At 46.5% G+C, this 23,181-nt stretch overlaps 1 protein-coding gene across 2 annotated transcripts in view; it reads right to left on the bottom strand.

Moving 5' to 3' along the window:
- Positions 1-23,181, bottom strand: part of LOC311136459 (neural cell adhesion molecule 1-like) — a 339,193-nt gene that overhangs the window by 25,248 nt on the left and 290,764 nt on the right. The window contains exons 14-16 of one of the 2 annotated variants that reach the window (XM_084170595.1): positions 8,502-8,626; positions 7,892-8,072; positions 4,776-5,219 (exon numbers count right to left, since the gene is read on the bottom strand). In XM_084170595.1, the coding sequence (XP_084026721.1) occupies positions 5,125-5,219; positions 7,892-8,072; positions 8,502-8,626 (401 nt within the window). In that variant the 3' untranslated portion in view covers positions 4,776-5,124. Of the gene's footprint in view, positions 1-4,775; positions 5,220-7,891; positions 8,073-8,501; positions 8,627-23,181 lie in introns of those variants that run through there. The other variant, XM_084170594.1, reaches the window with a different exon arrangement.

The following is a 23,181-nucleotide window of genomic DNA, read 5'->3' as shown; positions in this document are numbered from 1 at the left end:
GAACACAAATCCAGGGTGAGCCAGAAGCGCGAGCAAACAGGTTCCGGGTGTGAGCTTTGCAGACGATCTGACAAAGGAGAGCTGAAAGACAGGGCTTTAAATACTGGGAGAGGTAGTGGGTAATGCAGCGCAGCTGGCAGAGTAATTAGAGCAGAGCAGAGCAGGGACAGGTGGAGCTAGTTAGGCTGAGTAGAGAGAGTGGTGAGCAGAGTGGAAGAAAATTAAGGTGGTAACCCGGTGGAGTGAGAGGCTCATGACAGAACCCCCCCCCCAAGGGACGGCCCCAGAAGTCCCAAGAGCAACACCACGCCGGGCGGGAGGAGGGGAGCCGGAGGAGGGCTAGAACTCCTCCGAACGGTCCGAGTGAACGTCCTCATCCTCGGAGGAAGCCGGAGGGCCGTGGTCGGGAGATGGGACAGGTCCCGAGACAGGATCAGGCACAGGACAGGAAGCCGAGCGGGCAGGACGGTTAGGGACCCCTCTGGGGCGGCCCCTACGGATTGCAGGTTGATCAGGATGCCGTTGGTGGAAGGCGGTGATGAGAGTCCTATCCACAATCCGACTAGCTGGCACCCAGGTCCTTTCCTCAGGTCCATAGCCCTCCCAGTCAATGAGGTACTGGAGACCCCTACCCCTCCGTCTGGACCGAAGCAGGCGGCGGACGGTGTAAACCAGACCACCATCGACGAGCCGTGGAGGAGGAGGACAAGGCGCAGCAGGGACCAGCGGACTCTCATGAATGGGCTTAATCTTAGACACATGGAAAGTGGGGTGCACCCTCAGGGAATTAGGCAGTTGGAGCCGGACAGCAGTTGGGCTAATCACTCTTATGATAGGGAATGGGCCAATGAACCGAGGTGCCAGCTTCTGCGACTCCACCCTGAGTGGCAGGTTCTTCGATGACAACCACACCCTTTGACCAACATGGTAGGTGGGAGCAGGAATTCTCCGACGGTTGGCCCCGGTAGTGTAGCTGGCAACGGATCTGAGGAGTGTGGCTCGGGCTTGTGACCAGGTGCGGCGACATCGACGGGCAAAAGCAAGTGCAGATGGGCAAGTAACCTCCTCTTCCTGGCTGGCAAATAGAGGAGGCTGGTATCCATAAACACATTGGAAAGGGGACATACCGATGGCAGAGCAGGTCAGAGAATTGTGTGCGTACTCCACCCATGTCAATTGCTGCGACCAGGAGTGGGGGTTGCGTGAAGTCATGCATCGCAGTGCCTTCTCGAGCTCCTGATTTGCCCGCTCTGACTGCCCATTGGATTGGGGATGGAATCCGGAAGTCAGACTGACTGTGGCTCCCAGCAGGTGACAGAACTCCTTCCAAAAAGCGGAGGAGAATTGTGGACCACGGTCAGAAACTACATCCTTTGGCAGTCCGTGGATCCGGAAGACGTGTTCCAGGACCACCTGGGCGGTCTCCTTGGCGGTTGGGAGCTTGGGGAGGGGAATGAAGTGTGCCATCTTGCTGAATCGGTCAACTATGGTGAGAATGACGGTCATGCCACTTGAAGGGGGCAGCCCCGTGACAAAGTCAAGGGCGATGTGAGACCAGGGACGTCTGGGCACAGGCAGGGGCTGCAGCAATCCGGCTGGGGGCTGGCAGGACGACTTGTGTTGGTTGCAGATGGGGCAGGCTTGGACGAATTCCCGTACATCCTTTCTCAGAGAGGGCCACCAGAACCTCTGGGCGAGCAGGTTGTAAGTGCGGGTGGAGCCAGGGTGACAAGCTAGGCGGGAGTCATGTCCCCACTGAACGACCTGGGACCTCAGGTTTTCGGGGACAAAAAGGCGGTCAGCTGGGCAAGTGCTGGGACCTGGCTGGTTACGGAGAGCTTCCAGCACCTGTTCCTCAACAGCCCAGGTCAGAGCTGCTACGATGCAGGGACTTGGCAGAATCGACACAGGGTCCTTGGAGGGGGTGTCATCCTTCTGGAATTGACGGGAGAGGGCGTCTGGCTTGGTGTTGCGTGATCCAGGCCGGTATGACAGAGTGAAATTAAACCTGGTGAAGAACAGGGCCCAGCGGGACTGCCTGGGGTTCAACCGTTTGGCCGTGCGGATGTACTCCAAGTTCTTATGATCGGTCCAAACGAGAAATGGAATGGTGGACCCCTCCAGCCAGTGACGCCACTCCTCCAAGGCAAGCTTCACAGCCAACAGCTCACGGTTCCCTATGTCGTAATTGCACTCAGAGGGGGACAACCGACGTGAGAAAAAGGCACAGGGATGGAGCTTCCTATCCTCCGCAGCCCACTGAGAAATCACAGCACCAACTCCCACATCCGAGGCGTCCACCTCCACAATGAATTGCCGGTCCACATCAGGCATCTGGAGGATGGGAGCGGAGGTGAACCTCACCTTGAGGGTACTGAAGGCCTTGTCGGCTGCTGGGGTCCAGGTGAAGGGTTGCTTGGTGCTGGTTAGAGCAGTGAGAGGGGCAGCAACGGTACTGTAGTTCCGGATAAACTTTCTATAGAAGTTAGCAAACCCCAGAAACTGTTGCAGCTTCTTTCTGTTCTCCGGAACTGGCCATGAAGTGACTGCTGATACTTTGGCAGGATCCATTTGGATACTTCCCTCTGCCACTATGTACCCCAGGAAGGCCACTGTCTTGACGTGAAACTCACATTTCTCTGCCTTGGCGTAGAGGGAATTCTCCAGAAGACGGTGAAGGACTTGCTGGACATGGCGGGTGTGTTCAGACAGGTTTCTGGAGTAGATTAAGATGTCGTCCAGGTAAACGAAGACAAACTTGTTTAACATGTCCCGCAGTACATCATTCACTAGAGCCTGGAACACAGCAGGAGCATTGGTGAGTCCAAAAGGCATAACCAGATACTCGTAGTGGCCTGTTGGTGTATTGAATGCGGTTTTCCATTCATCTCCCTCCCGGATCCGCACTAGGTGGTAAGCGTTTCTGAGATCCAACTTGGTAAAAACAGTGGCTCCCTGGAGCAACTCAAAAGCAGAGGTGAGCAGAGGCAGAGGGTAACGGTTTTTCACTGTGATGTCGTTGAGTCCCCTGTAGTCGATGCAGGGGCGAAGAGATCCGTCCTTCTTCCCCACAAAGAAGAAGCCAGCACCAGCAGGAGATGAAGATGAACGGATTAATCCTGCGGACAGAGAGCCATTGATGTAGTCCTCCATGGACTTTCTTTCAGGAGCAGACAACGAATAAAGACGGCCCTTTGGAGGGGCTGTTCCAGGGAGGAGGTCGATGGCACAGTCGTACGGTCGGTGAGGGGGCAGAGATGTGGCTCTTGCTTTGTTAAACACTTCTCTGAGACCATGGTAGCATTCTGGGACATTGGAGAGGTCAGGAGCGGAGTTAGTAGGTACTGGCCGAGGGGGTAGTGCGGCAGCAAGCAGGCAGGTTCGGTGGCAGTCCTCTCCCCACTCCCTGATCACCCCGGTCACCCAGTCGAGCTGAGGGTTGTGCCGGCGGAGCCATGGGTAACCCAGGATGAGGGGTTGGCCTGGAGAGGGGAGCAGGTGAAACTGGATAGTTTCTTGATGGTTTCCGGACAGACCCATCGAGACCGGGGCCGTGACATGAGTGACCGATCCGAGTAAGTGTCCGTCCAGTGCCCGGGCAGGAATAGGAGGTGTCAAACGGAGGTTCTCCAGTCCCAGTTGGCGTGCCAGCTTGATGTCCATTATGTTGGCTTCGGCGCCAGAATCCACCAGAGCAGCCAGGGTGTGAGTTGAGTCAGAGAGGCGGAGGTGAACTTGCAGCAGGGGTTTGCGGTCGGAGGACTGGATGGTCATTGAACTCAACCGGACTCCCCCTATGCCCGGTGAGCTTCGGCCCTTTAAAGGGCAGGTTACCACACGATGTCCATCACCTCCACAATAGAGGCAGAGGTTTGAGGTGAAGCGGCGCTGGCGCTCTGCAGGAGTGAGAGAGGCTCGCCCAATCTCCATAGGCTCAGACTGATCAAGCTGACCTGGGTGAGTGGCAGTAGATGACAGGAGCCCAGTCGGATCTCTCCGAATGCCGGTAGTAGGTGGACCTTGGCGCCCCCTCTCACGACGACGGGTCTGTATCCTTCTGTCGATCCTGACAGTCAGTGCGATGGCTTCATCAAGAGTGGAAGGCAGTTCATGGGAGACCAACTCGTCCTTGATATAGTCAGCCAAACTATGGAAGAACGCGTCCACCAACGATGGTGTGTTCCAAGAACTTCGTCTAGCCAGGGTTCGGAAGTCGATGGAATGGTCTGCGACTGTACGTCTGCCTTGTCGAATACTGAACAGTTCACGAGACGCCTCTGCGGTTGGTGAATCCAGGTCAAACACCTTCAGCATCTCCTCAGCAAACAGGTCGAAGGTTGCACATGCGGGGGTTTGACGTTCGAACTCTGCTGTTCCCCAGAGTCGAGCTCGGCCCGTCAGGTGAGTGATGGCATACCCAACTTTAGCCCCCTCCGTGGCGAAGGTCCTTGGCTGCAAGGAGAACTGAAGTCGGCAGCTAGTCAGGAATGGCCGGACCTGGGTTGAATCGCCGTTGAACCGCTCGGGGTTTCCAATCTTGGGTTCCGGAGCAGCGGCTGCAATGACCGGGGCAGGTAACTCGGGGGCAGGGCTGGTGGGCAGACTGGCTGGGGTAAGGTTGGTGAGGAGTTGAATGATCATGGCGAGTTGTTGTTGCTGCTGCTGGAACTGCTGCTCATGCTCGTCGGTTTCCATGTCGGGGGAAGTGTGCGCTGAGTCCATAATGGTCAGATCGTACTGTCACGGTTCAGACAGACGACCAGAGGACCACAATTGCGTCACACCAGAAAGTTTATTAAAACTTAAGGGAAAAGGGAAGTAGGGAGTGAGTGAAGGCTCCAGGGGTAACAGGGATCCCGTCCAATGTGCTGGGTCTGTGCCCCCCCCCAGTGGCAGCGATGCGTCCTATGAAGCCGGTGGTGGGTGGTCCAGAAGTCCTGGGGGGGGGGAAGACACAGACACAACAGGGCGGATGAAACAAGGCAGCAGTACAGTTCAAGGGAAATCCAAATACGTAGTAGCAAGGCAGAAGGCTGGTCAGAGTTACCGGGATCGAAGAGTAGTCAGGAGTCGTTATGGCAAAAAGCAGGTCTGGATCTCCTGGGGCAGAAGAGTATCCAAACATCAGGCAGGTCCGGGAACACAAATCCAGGGTGAGCCAGAAGCGCGAGCAAACAGGTTCCGGGTGTGAGCTTTGCAGACGATCTGACAAAGGAGAGCTGAAAGACAGGGCTTTAAATACTGGGAGAGGTAGTGGGTAATGCAGCGCAGCTGGCAGAGTAATTAGAGCAGAGCAGAGCAGGGACAGGTGGAGCTAGTTAGGCTGAGTAGAGAGAGTGGTGAGCAGAGTGGAAGAAAATTAAGGTGGTAACCCGGTGGAGTGAGAGGCTCATGACAATTTGTTTGTCAACTATAGTTAGATACATGCAGCTTCTCTTGTTGCCCTGGCCTAGAAAACTAAATTAAGTAGTTCTCACAAGAATAATGTCTTACATCGATAGAATGAATGCATTCGTAATCTAGTTATCAGTTTCGTTTAGGGACCGGGGAGAAAACACAATAATTCCAAAACAGTGGAAAGATGGTTCCGGTGCAAAATCTCCAAATGTCATCCGTTTGACCGGTTTTAAGGAAATGAAAAGCTGATAAAAACGATGAAATATGTTTCTGATAAGACTTCAGTTTGTCTTGGGTGCATATTTTATGTGGTTGAAACACTGTCCACTTGCATAACAGTGTCAAAGCTAACTCGTTACACACACATTCACATTTTCTCAAGAGATGCTGAAAGACAGAAATCATACTTCTGTTCCCGAGACAAAATTAACATTTGTTATATCATTTTACTTCAAGAAATGCATAATTCTGCAGGAGTTCATTTTATATTAGGCTACATGTGAAAACTTATAGGCCTACAATCAGTGTCCAGATTTGAGTTACTATTCCATTTAACCCATATGAATTTAAATTAGGAATATTCTGTTTATTCATGGATACAGGGATACTCATGAGCGGGATATCAAAGGTGCATGTCAACAGCTTATCCCGAATAACACCTTAAGCGGGATATGAGTTACTATCCAGAATATTGTGCGCATGTAAACATGGTCAGTGTGGTACAAGTGTAGATAAAATGCTCTTAGTTCATAGGATTTCAATGCCTGAGATGGTAAAATGTTTTTTTTTCTGTAGGCTAAACATATCCTCCATGCAATTGAATGTTGAAAGAAGAGATATTCTAAAGTTAATTTCTTAAAGGTTTGCATGTCCAAAAGGCTCCTATTTCATGGAACGACCCTGTTTTCGGCCATCTTTACTAAGAACAGCTGTGGACCTTAAGTCGGTGCAGATGTTTAGCCTAAAAATACACCCCCTCTTTTTTCCTCAAACACCCACATGCTTCGCATAAAAATTACCGGCACTGGCATTGGCACTGCTACGTGTATAGCTAAGCGCGGCAAAGGGACCAATTTAAAAAATATATATAAAGCAGTAAATAAAAAAGGGAACTTGGACGGTGTCCACGTGAATCTGCTCTGACAGAATAATGAGTGATCCAAACCTCCCACTGCTATATGGCTGGTTCCCACCAAGTGGATGAGAAAAAGCAGGTCCCTGTGTCATGCACTGGCAGATGCCTGTTAGGTCTCCAGTAAAGCATTAAGACATTAATCCTGTTGACGCGTCCCCATGCAAGACTGGAGGCTGCATCCCCACCAAGCCAAGGCACATATTCAGGTCAGTAAATACAGCAGTGAGCCTGAACTGAGACCCACTAAACCTGGCTTTCGAAGAGAAAGATAGAGAAAGAGGAGGGGAGAGAAAGGAGAGAAACAGAGAGACAGAGAGGAGAGGGAGTGACACTGACTTTTGATGCTCTTTCACTGAAACATCAAAAAGCCAGAGAGAGAATGTGCATGACATGAAGAGAAATGGAAAGAGAAAGAGAGAGGAAGCATGGAAGACAGGGAAAAAGAGAGCTAAAAAAAGGTAGGTGTAGAGAAAGTGAGAGATGCATTGAGCTACTGATAGAGGCATAAGAAAGAGAAAAAGAAAAAGACAGAAGATCGGGTGGAAAAGTAAGAGACAAAAACATATAGAGAAAGAGAGAACGATTCAGTGCAAGGAGTGATTTATGAGAAAGAGAGAAATAGTAAGGGACAGGTTCCAAGCTCAGGTTTGGTCAGTGGGGAGGCAGCCCAAGTTAAAATTCAAACCACGACACTGTCAACAGAGCACCAGCTGACCGTGACCACCAGGGTAGGGGCATTGCTATGGACATAAAGCGAATGTTTGAGGCCTGACCGATATCATCTGTCCTGACTTTATTGCTCACTGAACTTGCGCATCAATGTCAGCCAGAGAGGTTATAGGCCGAGACCAAATGACCAATCTCACTCTACAGCAACAAAGACTCACTGTGGGCAAAACTATTCCATCACAAACAGTGAGACAAACTGCCCCAGTCTTTGTTCAATTCTGTCTATCTTATCACCCCAAAGATTTGTGCAACGGTGTGACGAACTCTCTGGAATTGAGGCTTTGAGGCGGACTGCAGAGGGCAAGTGTTTCTAAAATGTAGCCCTGACAGTCAGAAGAGGACTTTGCTACTCTGTTTTTTGTCTGTCTAACTTTGACCTTTTTCCCACCTTCTTTTGGGATGAACATCTTGAATGAAAATATCATCCAGCAGAAATGTTCAAACCAATCAATTGCCCTAACAGGGCATCTACATCTGTGAAGTGTAGTCTCAAGACCTGACTAGAAGTCAATTTGGGTGAAGGAGGGGTAAACACAGTATACATTGGGTCACGGTGGCAGTATCTCTGTTGGAAGTGTGTGTGTTCTTGCAGCGCAGGATGGGGTGGGGTGGGGTGGGGGTGGGAATTACCTGGGATGGCGGTGGGCTCTGCTGCGGTTCTGAAGGAGAGGGTGCCGGGCTGGGACTTGCCCTGCTGGTTCTCAGCCACCACGTAGACTTCATACTCTGTGTTCCAGTCTAGGCTGCTCAGCACCACGTACTCACTGCCGTGGGGCAGGCGGATCTCCGGCTTCCAGTCCGGAACGTGCTTCTAGGTTGGGTCGCAAAAAGAGAGACACTCAAAAGACATGACTCGGAAAGACATCCGTGGCTATGGCACTCCAGCAAACTGCACATCACTTTATATCACTGTAAATATTTCCATGCATTCACACTTGTTATTTGGTCATCCATTCATCTTCCTACGTGAATCACTAACCATTTATCAATCTAGGCATAAAACACAATGGTGATCTGTCATTAATCTTTACAAATCATGTGATCCATTTCTCTGTTTTTCACATATCCGTAAGTCTATGTGCTTTTTGCTAAACTGAAATAATTACAGTACGATAAAACCGGGGAGATATGTAACCAATACATAAGATATGTAACCAACACTTAATAGTGTCTCTTGGGGGGAAACCAGGAAGCAAATCAGTATATACGGTGTTACACCTCCTTGCCCCGTCATACTCACAGCCCTGTATCTGATCAGGTAGTGTTTGATGGGCGAGCCCCCATCGTCCTGCTTGATCCAGTTGACCTTGAGGGCGTTGCCCGTGGTCTGCAGCTTTCCCTCCAGTTTAGGGGGACTGGGCTCCCCTACACAGGCCATAACGGGACACAGCGGTCAGTCAGTTACCATGGCAACAGCCTACATGCTCAGCTCAGTCTCCTGCCCAGGGCCCTTAACCTAGGTGGCATGGCTGAATGCAGCTGTCCCTCATTAACTCCCATTGTCGGAGAACCAGCCTACATCATCAGTCTGCCCTCGCTTCAGGAGTGGGATTATAATTCTTAACAAGCCCAAGGCACTGTGGGATTCTCACTTCATTTCAATCCCTTGCCTCTGGTTTTTGTGTATGTACTGCTTTAAATGTAGTACATCTGGAGAACAAATTGACTGTTTTTACGGTGGCAGTGGCAGAGGACGTTCCAAGAAGATAAAATTAAGTCTTGCCCCTCATAGACTCAAGGACGGTTTTATGATGGAGGGACAGTGAGGGCAGTGGGCGGTGGGGTGAGGGAGGGAGCCAATGGGGAGATAATAATTATCCTTCAGGAGCAGCTCGTTACATGGCCTCTTCTGCAGACAAAGGGAATAGGCTAATTAGCCTCCTCGTCTTGATTGGACATGTTACTCTATTACATTTAATAACATTATCATGGTCCATTGGGAGGGGAGGGTCGGTGCGTTCCAGCGTGTGTACAGTGTGTGTGTGTTTGCCTTTTGAGTGTGCCTAATGATGTTAGCGTTCACATTTACAGCCATGACACCTCAGTCACAGAGGGTATAGGGAGGAGACTCTAATCACCATAACTCAATAATCATGGGAACATTGGTTACACACAGTTAGCAGTGTGAATATGCTATTAAAATAACTAGCAGAACACAGCATGTTACATACAGCTCCAGTATTCTACTACACACCATCACTAACTGCCCAAAGGTGATATCAGGTTTCAAATGGCTGCTGCAGCACATCTGCAATGCACACTGATTTGTTTGTTTTTGGCTGAGATCAATGGAGATTATTTACTGTCCCGATTTTATGTTTTCTTCTGAAATGTTGCAGCCAGACGCCCCGACCTTCAGTCACACTGGGTACATTGTTCCCCTTGATCACCCTGATGATATTTATCCACCAATGAACTCTGAGAGCGGGTCATTCCCACAGAGGGAAGTGAAAGAGCAGCAGACAACAGCAATGCTGCCAGGCATTCTCAACGAAACCCATGGAAGTGCAGCATGGAATATTAATGTTGGACAACTATACTCCAGCCTGGAAGTCTGTTTGCATCGTCTCCTTTGACTTCAGCCAAAATGAGATAAGAACGATAAGAAATAATAGGGTGAGAGACAGACAGATGAAACCTGCTCCACTTTTGCCCACGCTATCCAGTGGATCTTGGCCTAAAGCTCCCTGACTTCAGCCTGATTGAACCCTATGATTGGATAATATTTTCCAGTGTCTGCTCCTATTTATCCTCTACCTTGGCCCTGAAAAAGTGAGTACCGTCTTTAATTTTCTCAAACTTCAATAATTCACAAAATGTATAAAAGAACATGTCTGCAGTTTAACTGTTGTATATTTTTTACGGTTGTATTCTAAATTTAAATTGACGTTGCATCTTGTTAATTAATGACACTTCAAACATTCATTTCAGTGGTGATTACACAATTAGTCAATCAGACATGCGTGAAGGCACTTGATCTTGATCTCAGGTGATTATCTGATTAAATTCTCCTCCAAAATGCATTGGACTCAAAAGTATTGCAGTAAGCATGATTTGATGCTGGAATTGAAATAAACAGAGTTAGTGATAACCAAAACCAGTCAAAACAGTGGCATGTACAGAGAGTTATATTCATAGTTTATCCAGTCATGAGCATCATTCCCAGTTAGGTGAGGAATCTTCAAATGCTAAGAAGAAAGAAGAGCCATTAGGGTTATCTGTGAATTAGAGATATTAACAAAAACATGCTCTATCGTGCAAATGCTGCTTTTATTCAATATGTAGTGATTCAGGTATATTTTGATACATCAATTTGTGACAGTCCCATGATCGTTCCCATTGTCATCTGATGCAACAATAACTCAACTTTCTATTGGTCTCCCCAAAAGTGTTCTTATCTAGTTAAACCTGATGTAAATATTGTACAGATAGTATTACTCTAAGTTTGTCTGCACAGTAGTGTACGTATACTTCATATCAATTTCTGAACGTTACATCAGACAAATGTTTGATGTGTCAGATCCTTTACTCAAACTGACATGAACTGACATTGATATCAAGGAAATGTTGTGTAAATAAACCTTCCTGTTCTGAATCACCCTAATTCTTATTCACTTTTTCAGCTCTTTAAAAACATCCCTGCATGTGTGAACCAATGACCTTATTGGTTTGCTGTGCCCAAATGCAATGAAAGTTTATTGTCACACCAGATGGGTTAAAGGACTCATGAATTGTGAATGGGACTGTCATTTTTCAGTCAGTATCAATACATGTGAATAACACAAAGGCACTCTGGAAGACAAAAACAGACCGACAGACAGACAGGACAGACATGCAGACAAGCCAGAACTTTCTGTCTGGTGAGACAGTAAAGAAAACGAAGGAGTTGAAGGAAAGAGGAGTGAACATGCATGCATGCAGTAATGTGGAGTGAATACCACTGTTAGTCGGTTCAGAAAAGCATTCTGGGAGACAGTCTGAAAAGGTCAATACAATTCAATGAGCGTGCGATGCAGTTGCCAAAGGTGATGGTTTCAACACTGCTATTGTGATTGAGATTATGTGATTTGGCAACAAAAAAGTACATTAAAAAATATATGTTCTGTTTGCATATGATAGCCATGGGAGGTGGCAATGGCACCTTAGGCACCAAAAAAAATATATATAAAATATCCGGCTAGAGGTCAACCCTTTGCTTATTTCCAACTACATTATGTAACGCTCACTGATAGCTAGCTATATAACATATCTAATATATTATGTGGCTTAGCTATAGCTTCTAAGAAGACAATGAGGGAAATATCCTCTGCACTTCTCTTTTTTTGAATTATACCCTCTGTTAGTGGGATACCAAGTAAGCACACACATCTACATATAATTGTGTTAATATGGTTGGAGATGAGATGAGGTAGATAGAATGCAGGTTGACCAAAAGTAAAAATCTGTTCAATGGCTGATCTATTGCCCTATAATATGAATCGGACCAAATAGAACAAAAAATTACCTTCTGTTCACCAGTGAAGACGACATCATCAGCACCATGCAAGAGCCACATGACAAAGTCATATGATACGCACGCACATGATTGGTTGAAAGAAAAGTGGAGTGGGGGGGGGGGGGGGGGTCACATGGGAAATACAAAACATTTTTTAAATGATGTAAACATGGGTAAGGAACAAAACAAAAATAACGTTAAAGACAAAATGATACAAAACAGAAACACAAATGACAAAAAGAAATACACAAGTTCAGAGCAGAACTTCTTTACACATCAAATAGACATAGAAAACATGTACAGCAATTAGATACATGAAGCATTTTAGGACATCAAGTGCAGGTTTTTAGTGTATTCAATAGATATGTCATGACCAGAAATAAGTTAGCTCATATAGGCTAGGATTTATCACTGTAATGTTTTTGCGGGAACTGGATGCCAATTCCATGAAATGTCTAAAATTGCCTCATGCATCTTTCTTTGAAACAGTATTTCCTCTGGACTGGAATTAATGAGAATATCAGTTTTTGATACTATTTCTACTAGAAAAATAGCGGCTTTGTATAAGACTGTCGCATATACTTTGGCTTTTGACCTTAAAGGGTCTTCATAGAGCCTTGTTGTCTGTATACGTTGAACATTTTGGCTCCAACCAAGACAGTTGTGTAAAAGAAAAGAAAAACAGAGGAAACTCTGCAGTATTGACAATACTGATTGACAAAGCACATTGTAAAATGTTACATGCGCAACGAAATATGGTATACCGGTATGACAACTACTGTATGACCATATTAAGCATTGGGGAGGAGGAGGAGAGAGGGGGGGGGGGTGGTTAAAGTATTTGGGACACATTTCACCTTCAGTCACACATTGTACAACTGCATAATGTATCTCTGAGGCCATATTGTCAAAATATATGGCCTCGATGTATGAGAATGCAGTGTAAACCCATACCATAGTATAAAGTCCCATACTTTAAGAAATGATGCTCAATATGTTTATAGAGGAAAGAAACATGAATTACAGCAACACAGAGTGGACTCTGAACTTCATTTTATGCATTCTAAACACACCACTAGACATAAAACATACTTACTCCAATTACCTGGTGTCAAATACATACAGTGAGGGAAAAAAGTATTTGATCCCCTGCTGATTTTGTACATTTGCCCACTGACAAAGAAATGACCAGTCTATAATTTTAATGGTAGGTTTATTTGAACAGTGAGAGACAGAATAACAACAACAAAATCCAGAAAAACGCATGTCAAAAACGTTATAAATTGATTTGCATTTTAATGAGGGAAATAAGTATTTGACCCCCTCTCAATCAGAAAGATTTCTCGCTCCCAGGTGTCTTTTATACAGGTAACGAGCTGAGATTAGAAGCACACTCTTAAAGGGAGTGCTCCTAATCTCAACTTGTTACCTGTATAAAAGACACCTGTCCACAGAAGCAATCAATCAATCAGATTCCAAACTCTCCACCATGGCCAAGACCAAAGAGCTCTCCAAGAATGTCAGGGACAAGATTGTAGACCTACACAAGGCTGGAATGGGCTACAAGACCATCGCCAAGCAGCTTGGTGAGAAGGTGACAACAGTTGGTGCGATTATTCACAAATGGAAGAAACACAAAATAACTGTCAATCTCCCTCGGCCTGGGGCTCCATGCAAGATATCACCTTGTGGAGTTGCAATGATCATGAGAACGGTGAGGAATCAGCCCAGAACTACACGGGAGGATCTTGTCAATGATCTCAAGGCAGCTGGGACCATAGTCACCAAGAAAACAATAGGTAACATACTACGCCGTGAAGGACTAAAATCCTGCAGCGCCCGCAAGGTCCCCCTGCTCAAGAAAGCACATATACATGCCCGTCTGAAGTTTGCCAATGAACATCTGAATGATTCAGATGAGAACTGGGTGAAATTGTTGTGGTCAGATGAGACCAAAATGGAGCTCTTTGGCATCAACTCAACTCGCCGTGTTTGGAGGAGGAGGAATGCTGCCTATGACCCCAAGAACACCATCCCCACCGTCAAACATGGAGGTGGAAACATTATGCTTTGGGGGTGTTTTTCTGCTAAGGGGACAGGACAACTTCACTGCATCAAAGGGACGATGGACGGGGCCATGTACCGTCAAATCTTGGGTGAGAACCTCCTTCCCTCAGCCAGGGCATTGAAAATGGGTCGTGGATGGGTATTCCAGCATGACAACGACCCAAAACACACGGCCAAAGCAACAAAGGAGTGGCTCAAGAAGAAGCACATTAAGGTCCTGGAGTGGCCTAGCCAGTCTCCAGACCTTAATCCCATAGAAAATCTGTGGAGGGAGCTGAAGGTTCGAGTTGCCAAACGTCAGCCTCGAAACCTTAATGACTTGGAGAAGATCTGCAAAGAGGAATGGGACAAAATCCCTCCTGAGATGTGTGCAAACCTGGTGGCCAACTACAAGAAACGTCTGACCTCTGTGATTGCCAACAAGGGTTTTGCCACCAAGTACTGTCATGTTTTGCAGAGGGGTCAAATACTTATTTCCCTCATTAAAATGCAAATCAATTTATAACATTTTTGACATGCGTTTTTCTGGATTTTGTTGTTGTTATTCTGTCTCTCACTGTTCAAATAAACCTACCATTAAAATTATAGACTGATCATTTCTTTGTCAGTGGGCAAACGTACAAAATCAGCAGGGGATCAAATAATTTTTTCCCTCACTGTATAACGTATGCACACATGTTTATACACCTGAAGCCTTAAGGGCTAATTCCTCATGTCATATTTCACATTTAGCCAACTAGAATACTAATCACACATGAAGGCAATCAGTATTGATTAATGACTAAATCTTTTCATATGAATTACATAGACCTTATATGCACACCAACTTCATATTCTACAGGTGAGTCAAAATCTAATTAGTAACTAATAGAGAACTGTTATATTAGAGCTGTTATTTGATTTAGATTGGTTAGCCTAGAAATAAACTTGGCACATGACCTACAAAATAGTTCCTCAGGTTTCCTTATATTTTCTATAGTAGACAGATACCAGCAATTTGACAGACACATAGCACATACACACACACGCACACACATCGAACACAAACATACTGTACATGAGGGCCCTATGTTGACCCATAGCAGCTTCAAAACGTTCAGCCAATCAAATCAGCCATGCTCATCCTAACAATACTTTAGGGACACCTGATTTACACTTCCCAAACATGTATGTAGCCAAATTCTTAAGAGAATTAAACATATGACAAGATTACAAATGTGGGAACTTCAAAATCCTAATTAAGACTATCCTGCAAACAAACCACAACTTTCCTAGTCAATTCAAAATAATCTCATCAGTAAGTGTCATCAACAACAATGAGTCTCAGTACAATTCTATAAGATAACATAGCTTTATCTTATAAAAGGAAGTTGCTTATCCATGCCTCTCATTCTTTTTATTTTATCCCTCCCGTTTTCTCTTTCCATCCTTCTCTTTTAATGAGTCACAGGAGTTATGTTAGGACGGATTAACATCCCTACTGTTTGGTATTCATAAGTTTGTTTAAGATATTGGTAAAATCAAAGTCCTACTGTGTTTTTTCTATGAGGTCTGATCTTCATGTTGTTTACTGTATTATCCCTATAGCCATCCTTCAGAGCACAACATGCTGACGGCAGGGCAACACTGTCCAATTGTAAGTAGCAGACACTGTCATCCTCTCTTTTTGAAATCACAGAATGGTTATCTTTCAAAAACCCCCGGTCTGTCAAAATAATCTCTGTCTCACCTCGCTGTCTGTCAAACCAGGCTCCCTTATTCTCGACAGGTATATGTAATGCACGCTGTAATGGTTACCCGTGGAACACCCGGAATGTTACCTGACGTCACTGTCAATACCATAGCCACCAGGGGAAAGAGAGAAGGGGAGGCAGCTGCCTACATCTTAGAAGAGTGTTCAAACATAGCACCTGGCTTAGCAGAGGAGCCACAGACACACAGACAGGAAGAGAGACAGAGAATGGCATGTACAGAATGAGGAGACTAGCTATATATCTAAAGGGCAGAGAAGCTCTAGGTGCGCTAACGCTAATGGTGGCGATGTTAGTTAATGGCAGGATGGTAACTTCCTTCTTTAGACTAATTAGACAACATGCAGCAGTGTTCGTTAATGTTACAGTGATCAATCCCCTAATCAGACGTACGCTGCATGCTGCACTGTTTCGAAATAAATAATGTCTGTAAAACCCAATCGGAAGTTTCCACTCTAAATTCACTCTAAATCAAACGCACGGCAAACTGTGGGGGCCGATGCTAAATGCACAGTGGTATGAATATTGCTGATTAATACATGCGTTCCTTGGAAGGAAATTACAGGGAAATAGTAGAGGCAGTAGAGGGGCAATCTGTTTCTCGCAGGCTGAGATTAGTCAGTAGAACTCTACTAAGGATTGAGGCAGTGAGTAGAGTCAGTGACTGTCTCTCTGTATCACATCCCTTTAACTAATAACAGTATATCAGTAGCTCCTTGTCACTACATCGGTTCTCTCTAAAGAGCGATGACGTAGCACTAAGCAGTGGTGAGACTAAGCAGACATAGAGAGGGAGATTGGGGGGTAGAGAGAGACACACCACACACTGCCGGCATACTCACTAAGGGCTGCACTTGTTGAAGGAATGAAGGTTGGTGTCACTGACGAAACTGCAAGATGGTGAAAACATGGTGAGAGGTGCCCGTGATTGCCCAGAGAGGGCCGTGCCAGTCGTTAGTGTTACAGACGACTGGACGTTCTGATGGCAGAGCACCGCCTCGGTGCACATCAGTCATCCACTGGCACCAACACACCACAGAGAGTCATTTCGACTTTGACATAAGGCTTATGCTGAGCAGCATGAAACACCTCATGAACAAGAGCACTTTAAAATTATGATGTACAGTACAACATCACATTCATCATAAGAATGTGTAATATCACAGGTCTGCTCATACCATTATCTGAGATGCTTCTACCATGGAATGTAGAGCAGTGTATTTTACTGTGTTTTATCAGTAAAATCAGCTGGAATCTACATTGTACAGCAATAAACTAAAGTTTCACACATAAAATCATTGTCCGTATTTATATTCAAAAAAGGTAGCACATAAATTCTAAATACATAATTGACTTCCCCACATGAAATTCCTAAGGGCAGATTCGTTTTCACAAGGCTTGTTTGAAGCAGGTGGAATAGCTGTTGGTCATTATTCGACAATCCTCAATAGAATTGAACCCACTTTATCAACAAACTAATTTCATTCCAACCAAGCTGATTTGTCAAGATAATCATGAGTCATTACCCACAAGGTAGGTGTCCTTATAAGAACCACAGATTTGTGCAAAGACTCATGATGTCTCAATGAACAATGTATCATTGTTACTCAGCTGAAAAGAGTGAGATGAGAAACTGTTCTCTTGTATGACACAAATCGTGTTATTAGTGACAAAAGCATATTGTGTAAATGAACCATAAAATAGACTATCAATGTACAAATCAGCCTAGCTTGCTAGGCTCTGTTTGTACATAAGTGGGGGTAGAACTGTCTAAGGTAACCTGAGTTGTTGCTTCAGGGGTGTCAGGCTTTCCTTAGATACAAATGAGGTGAGAAATGTTATGGCAGACAAAGACACTAAAGTGATAAAAGCAACATTGTGGCCATTGACAGAACAATTCCACCCAGAGTGAAAAAGGCTTGGTAGACACTGTCAATTTAAAAGGAGAAACATTTTACATTTGAAAGTAGTGCAGCATTGCAGAAAGCAATAATCCACTCCACAAATATTTGGAAAAAAAGCATGTCTGCTTTTGACATGATATTTGCAAGAACCGCTCATAAGCCATCGACTTTGCAAAGAAGCATCACACTGCTTGAAACAGAAGTACAATCAGAAACTCACAATAGAGTTGTTTCAACGGTGAGAAATTGAGTGATAATCTGTCTTGCATGAGCAGGCCAGCAACTTTGTCTGGCAATGCACAGATATTGCAAACCACATATTTGTGGTAAATTCCAGGGCAGATAATATGTTTTGAGAAAACTGGAAAAAATACTTAAGGGAAAAAAAACGTCTTAACCTTTTAATTATTTCTAACACTGCTACTCCTACTGCTCTCTCCTCGTCTGACCATGTGTTCTCGCATACCCCGAGAGCATCTGGTCAGAGGGGTGGTGGCACAGGAATCCTCATCTCTCCCAAGTGGACATTCTCAATTTTTCCCCTAACCCATCTGTCTATCTCCTCATTTGAATTTCATGCTGTCACAGTCACTAGCCCATTTAAGCTTAATATCCTTGTCATCTATCGCCCTCCAGGTTCCCTTGGAGAGTTCATCAATGAGCTTGACGCCTTGATAAGTTCCTTTCCTGAGGATGGCTCATCCCTCACAGTTTTGGGGGATTTCAACCTCCCTACGTCTACATTTGACTCATTTCTCTCTGCCTCCTTCTTTCCACTCCTCTCCTCTTTTGACCTCACCCTCTCACCGTCCCCCCCTACTCACAAGGCAGGCAATACGCTTGACCTCATCTTTACTAGATGCTGCTCTTCTACTAATCTCACTGCAACTCCCCTCCATGTCTCCGACCACTACTTTGTATCCTTTTCTCTCTCGCTCTCCTCCAACACTACTCACTCTGCCCCTACACAGATGGTAATGCGCCGCCGCAACCTTTGCTCTCTCTCTCCCACTACTCTCTCCTCTTCCATCCTATCATCTCTTCCCTCTGCTCAATCCTTCTCCCTCCAATCTCCTGATTCTGCCTCCTCAACCCTCCTCTCCTCCCTTTCTGCATCCTTTGACTCTCTGTGTCCCCTATCCTCCCGGCCGGCTCGGTCCTCCCCTCCAGCTCCGTGGCTTGATGACTCATTGCGAGCTCACAGAACAGAGCTCCGGACAGCGGAGCGGAAATGGAAGAAAACTAAACTCCCTGCCGACCTGGCATCTTTTCACTCCCTCCTCTCTACATTTTCTTCATCTGTTTCTGCTGCTAAGGCCACTTTCTACCACTCTAAATTCCAAGCATCTGCCTCTAACCCTAGGAAGCTCTTTGCCACATTCTCCTCCCTGCTGAATCCTCCCCCCCCCCCCTCCTCTCTCTCTGTGGATGACTTCGTCAACCACTTTGAAAAGAAGGTTGACGACATCCGATCCTCGTTTGTTAAGTCTAATGACACTGCTGGTCCTGCTCACACTGCCCTACCCTATGCTTTGACTTCTTTCTCCCCTCTCTCTCCAGATAAAATCTTGCGACTTGTGACTGCAGGCCGCCCAACAACCTGCCCGCTTGACCCCATCCCCTCCTCTCTTCTCCAGACCATCTCCGGTGACCTTCTCCCCTACCTCACCTCGCTGATCAACTCATCCTTGACCGCTGGCTATGTCCCTTCCGTCTTCAAGAGAGCGAGAGTTGCACCCCTTCTCAAAAAACCAACACTCGATCCCACTGATGTCAACAACTACAGACCAGTATCCCTTCTTTTCTTTTCTTTCCAAAACTATTGAGCGTGCCGTCTTTAGCCAACTCTCTTGCTATCTCTCTCAGAATGACCTTCTTGATCCAAACCAGTCAGGTTTCAGGACTGGTCATTCAACTGAGACTGCTCTTCTCTGTGTCACGGAGGCTCTCCGCACTGCTAAAGCTAACTCTCTCTCCTCTGCTCTTGTCCTTCTAGACCTGTCTGCTGCCTTTGATACTGTGAACCATCAGATCCTCCTCTCCACCCTCTCCGAGCTGGGCATCTCCGGCGCGGCTCACTCCTGGATCGCGTCCTACCTGACCGGTCGCTCCTACCAAGTGGCGTGGCGAGAAGCTGTCTCCGCACCACGTGCTCTCACCACTGGTGTCCCCCAGGGCTCAGTTCTAGGCCCTCTCCTATTCTCCCTATACACCAAGTCACTTGGCTCTGTCATATCCTCACATGGCCTCTCCTATCATTGCTACGCTGACGATACACAACTAATCTTCTCCTTTCCCCCTTCTGATAACCAGGTGGCGAATCGCATCTCTGCATGTCTGGCAGACATATCAGTATGGATGACGGATCACCACCTCAAGCTGAACCTTGGCAAGACGGAGCTGCTCTTCCTCCCGGGGAAGGACTGCCCGTTCCATGATCTCGCCATCACGGTTGACAACTCCATTGTGTCCTCCTCCCAGAGTGCGAAGAGCCTTGGCGTGACCCTGGACAACACCCTGTCGTTCTCCGCTAACATCAAGGCGGTGACCCGATCCTGCAGGTTCATGCTCTACAACATTCGGAGAGTACGACCCTGCCTTACACAGGAAGCGGCACAGGTCCTAATCCAGGCACTTGTCATCTCCCGTCTGGATTACTGCAACTCGCTGTTGGCTGGGCTCCCTGCCTGTGCCATTAAACCCCTACAACTCATCCAGAATGCCGCAGCCCGTCTGGTGTTCAACCTTCCCAAGTTCTCTCACGTCACCCCGCTCCTCCGCACACTCCACTGGCTTCCAGTTGAAGCTCGCATCTGTTACAAGACCATGGTGCTTGCCTATGGAGCTGTGAGGGGATCGGCACCTCTGTACCTTCAGGCTCTGATCAGTCCCTACATCCAAACGAGGGCATTGCGTTCATCCACCTCTGGCCTGCTGGCTCCCCTTCCTCTGCGGAAGCATAGTTCCCGCTCAGCCCAGTCAAAACTGTTCGCTGCTCTGGCACCCCAATGGTGGAACAAGCTCCCTCACGACGCCAGGACAGCGGAGTCACTCACCACCTTCCGGAGACATTTGAAACCCCACCTCTTTAAGGAATACCTGGGATAGGATAAAGTAATCCTTCTACCCCCCCCCCCACCCCCTAAAAAAATAAAATAATAATAATAATAAAATAAAATAAGATATTGTAAAGTGGTTATCCCACTGGCTATAGGGTGAATGCACCTATTTGTAAGTCGCTCTGGATAAGAGCGTCTGCTAAATGACGTAAATGTAAATGTAAATGTAATGACATTTTGGCTAGCTAGATAAGAACCAATTGAATGGCCTCCCGAGTGGCGCAGAGGTCTAAGGCACTGCATCACAGTGCTGAGGCGCCACAGCCGGCAGTGACCGGGAGCCCCAATTGGCCAAAGCCGTCTGAGTTAGGGGAGGGTTTGCCTAGGGGGGGGGGGGGGGGCTTTCCTTGGCTCTAGCGACTCCTTGTGGCGGGCCAGGCGCCTGCAAGCTGACTTCGGTCATCAGTCTTCCGGGTTTAGAAGCAGCATGTCTTGACCTTCGCCTTTCCTGAGCCCATTGGGGAGTTGCAGTAATGAGACAAGGTCGTAACTACCAATTGGATATACCGAAAATGGTGTAAGATTACAAAAACAGAACAACAAAAAAAGAACCAATTAAAAAAATGTCTATGCAATTGCATAAAAGCAAAGATGCAGCTGAGGTATTTGTAGCCAAGTTTCTGCGGTGCCCTAGCCAAGGCTCCTAAATCATGTTAAAAAAAATTCTGAAAAACTAATTAGTTGAAAAATGCTAAGAGAGGCTGAGACATCCCTTAGAAAGGTGTACTCACTGTCCAATTACGTCAGGTCACCAGCTGGACTGCTGTTGGTTAGGCTGCCAGTGATCTCCATTTGCCAGCCTCTGAGTGTGTAGAGAGCATTTTGTGAGGTAGCTGGTGTTGTACATGTAATTTGAGGTGCGGTTGCTGATGTTAGAACAGTCTATGATTCAGGGGTCTCCATAGTTCCTTCACCACCTCAGCCTCGACCACTATGGCTGGCTCACTGGTGACTCCACCTACAAAGTTAAAGAGCCCCTCATCCATGCCATCTACAATGTTGTCCTCAGGGCTATTGCCATGGGTCACAGGGTCTCTGTTGCCTTGGCTGGAGGGAGGCTCAGTGTGGTCATGGCAACAAGGAGGGGCCCTGCTACAGGAACAGCTGTGTTACATTGGACACCCGTGCTGCCCTCTGTGGGTCGTCAGGTGGACCTCAATACATGGGGCAGTGTCCTCTGTCTCCGACATGGTGCCCATGACTACACCCCCCTGGTCCTCAGCTGTAGTCTCTTTGGTTGAAATGTCCTGGGGTTCTGGTTAGTTACAGCAACCTCAAGCATTGGGTCATCCCTTTGCAGGTTATGCGGACACCTGGCTTACATCTTTTTTACCCGGGTCACTATATTTCAAAATTAAGACTTGTCTTCTGTCCTCAACTGATGAATACACTGTGTAGAATTGTTTTATGTCATTTAGCAGATGCTCTTATCCAGAGCAACTTACAGTAGTGAGTGCATACATTTTTATACTGGTCCCCTGTGGCAATCGAACCCACAACCCTGGTCTTGCAATCGCCATGCTCTACCAACTGAGCCACACGGGACCTTAGAACAATGGCATGACACAGAAATATACATGTGAGCACTCAGTATGGCCTATCTTGTAGTCCCTACTATGACATACACACCTGCACACACAACTTAATTAAAGGAGATTAGTTAACTTGTATAACCAGAATACATCTACTTAGCTCTATACTTTTTGAAATAATTCCTTAATTATATGTCATTTAATATCAACAGCTTTGGACTAGATTTACAAGTTGTCCCTTCGACTGGAAATAGTACAGTAACTGCATACAGCAACAGAGAAGACTAAAGTCTATGACAACCCTGGGCTCCTGGTTATTCATGCAGGCCCTGATGAATGTTAAGTGAGTCTTTGGAGTGTTCGGACCATTATCCCGCCAATCACCTCTCCAATCCAGGCGGGTTAACCTCCACAACAAAAACAGTTGACGCGATCCATCTCCTCCAAGAGAATCAGTATAATTTAGAGATATGGTCTTTGTTGCGCTTCTCTGCCTTCTGTATCAGGGTCTTATGAAGGGGGAAAATAGGCTTCTCAGTAATGGTGCATCACGCTGTCATGGCTGAACAGAGATGCTATAAACCCAAAGGAAAAGCAGATTGTCTGGTGAATTAGGGATGCCTTAACAACGGCAACAAACTATCAGACCCAACTGAGGCTGAATCCTGTCTGTTGCTGATTTCTAAGGCTACATTCAAATTGTGCCGCATTAACCATGAGTCATCATTGAGAAACTAATGGCACTGCATATTTTTATTTCTCTTTGGGCGATAATGCGGCTCAGTTCTTTGTCTGTAAATGCTACTGTATGGGCAATGACACTGTCCAACATGTTGTTATTGCTCCATATGTTCATACTAATTACTGAGTATCTGTAGCATTGGCTATGGGCTGAGTGACTATTTGTAGTGAATCAGGGGTCAATCAGTTCACTGTACAAAGGGAATGGGGACAAGTCACAGGGGAGAAGCAAGTGGCTAAAAATGAGCTATGGAACTATGGGATTGCTACGGTACATGGTCACTCACTTATTATAAACTCAAAGTCTGTGT

The sequence above is a fragment of the Coregonus lavaretus genome, assembly GCF_964263955.1.
Source record: "Coregonus lavaretus genome assembly, chromosome: 10".
In the NCBI taxonomy this organism is placed as follows: domain Eukaryota; kingdom Metazoa; phylum Chordata; class Actinopteri; order Salmoniformes; family Salmonidae; genus Coregonus; species Coregonus lavaretus.
The sequence above is the reverse complement of the archived record's forward strand: the minus strand, read 5'-3'. Positions and strand labels throughout refer to the sequence as shown.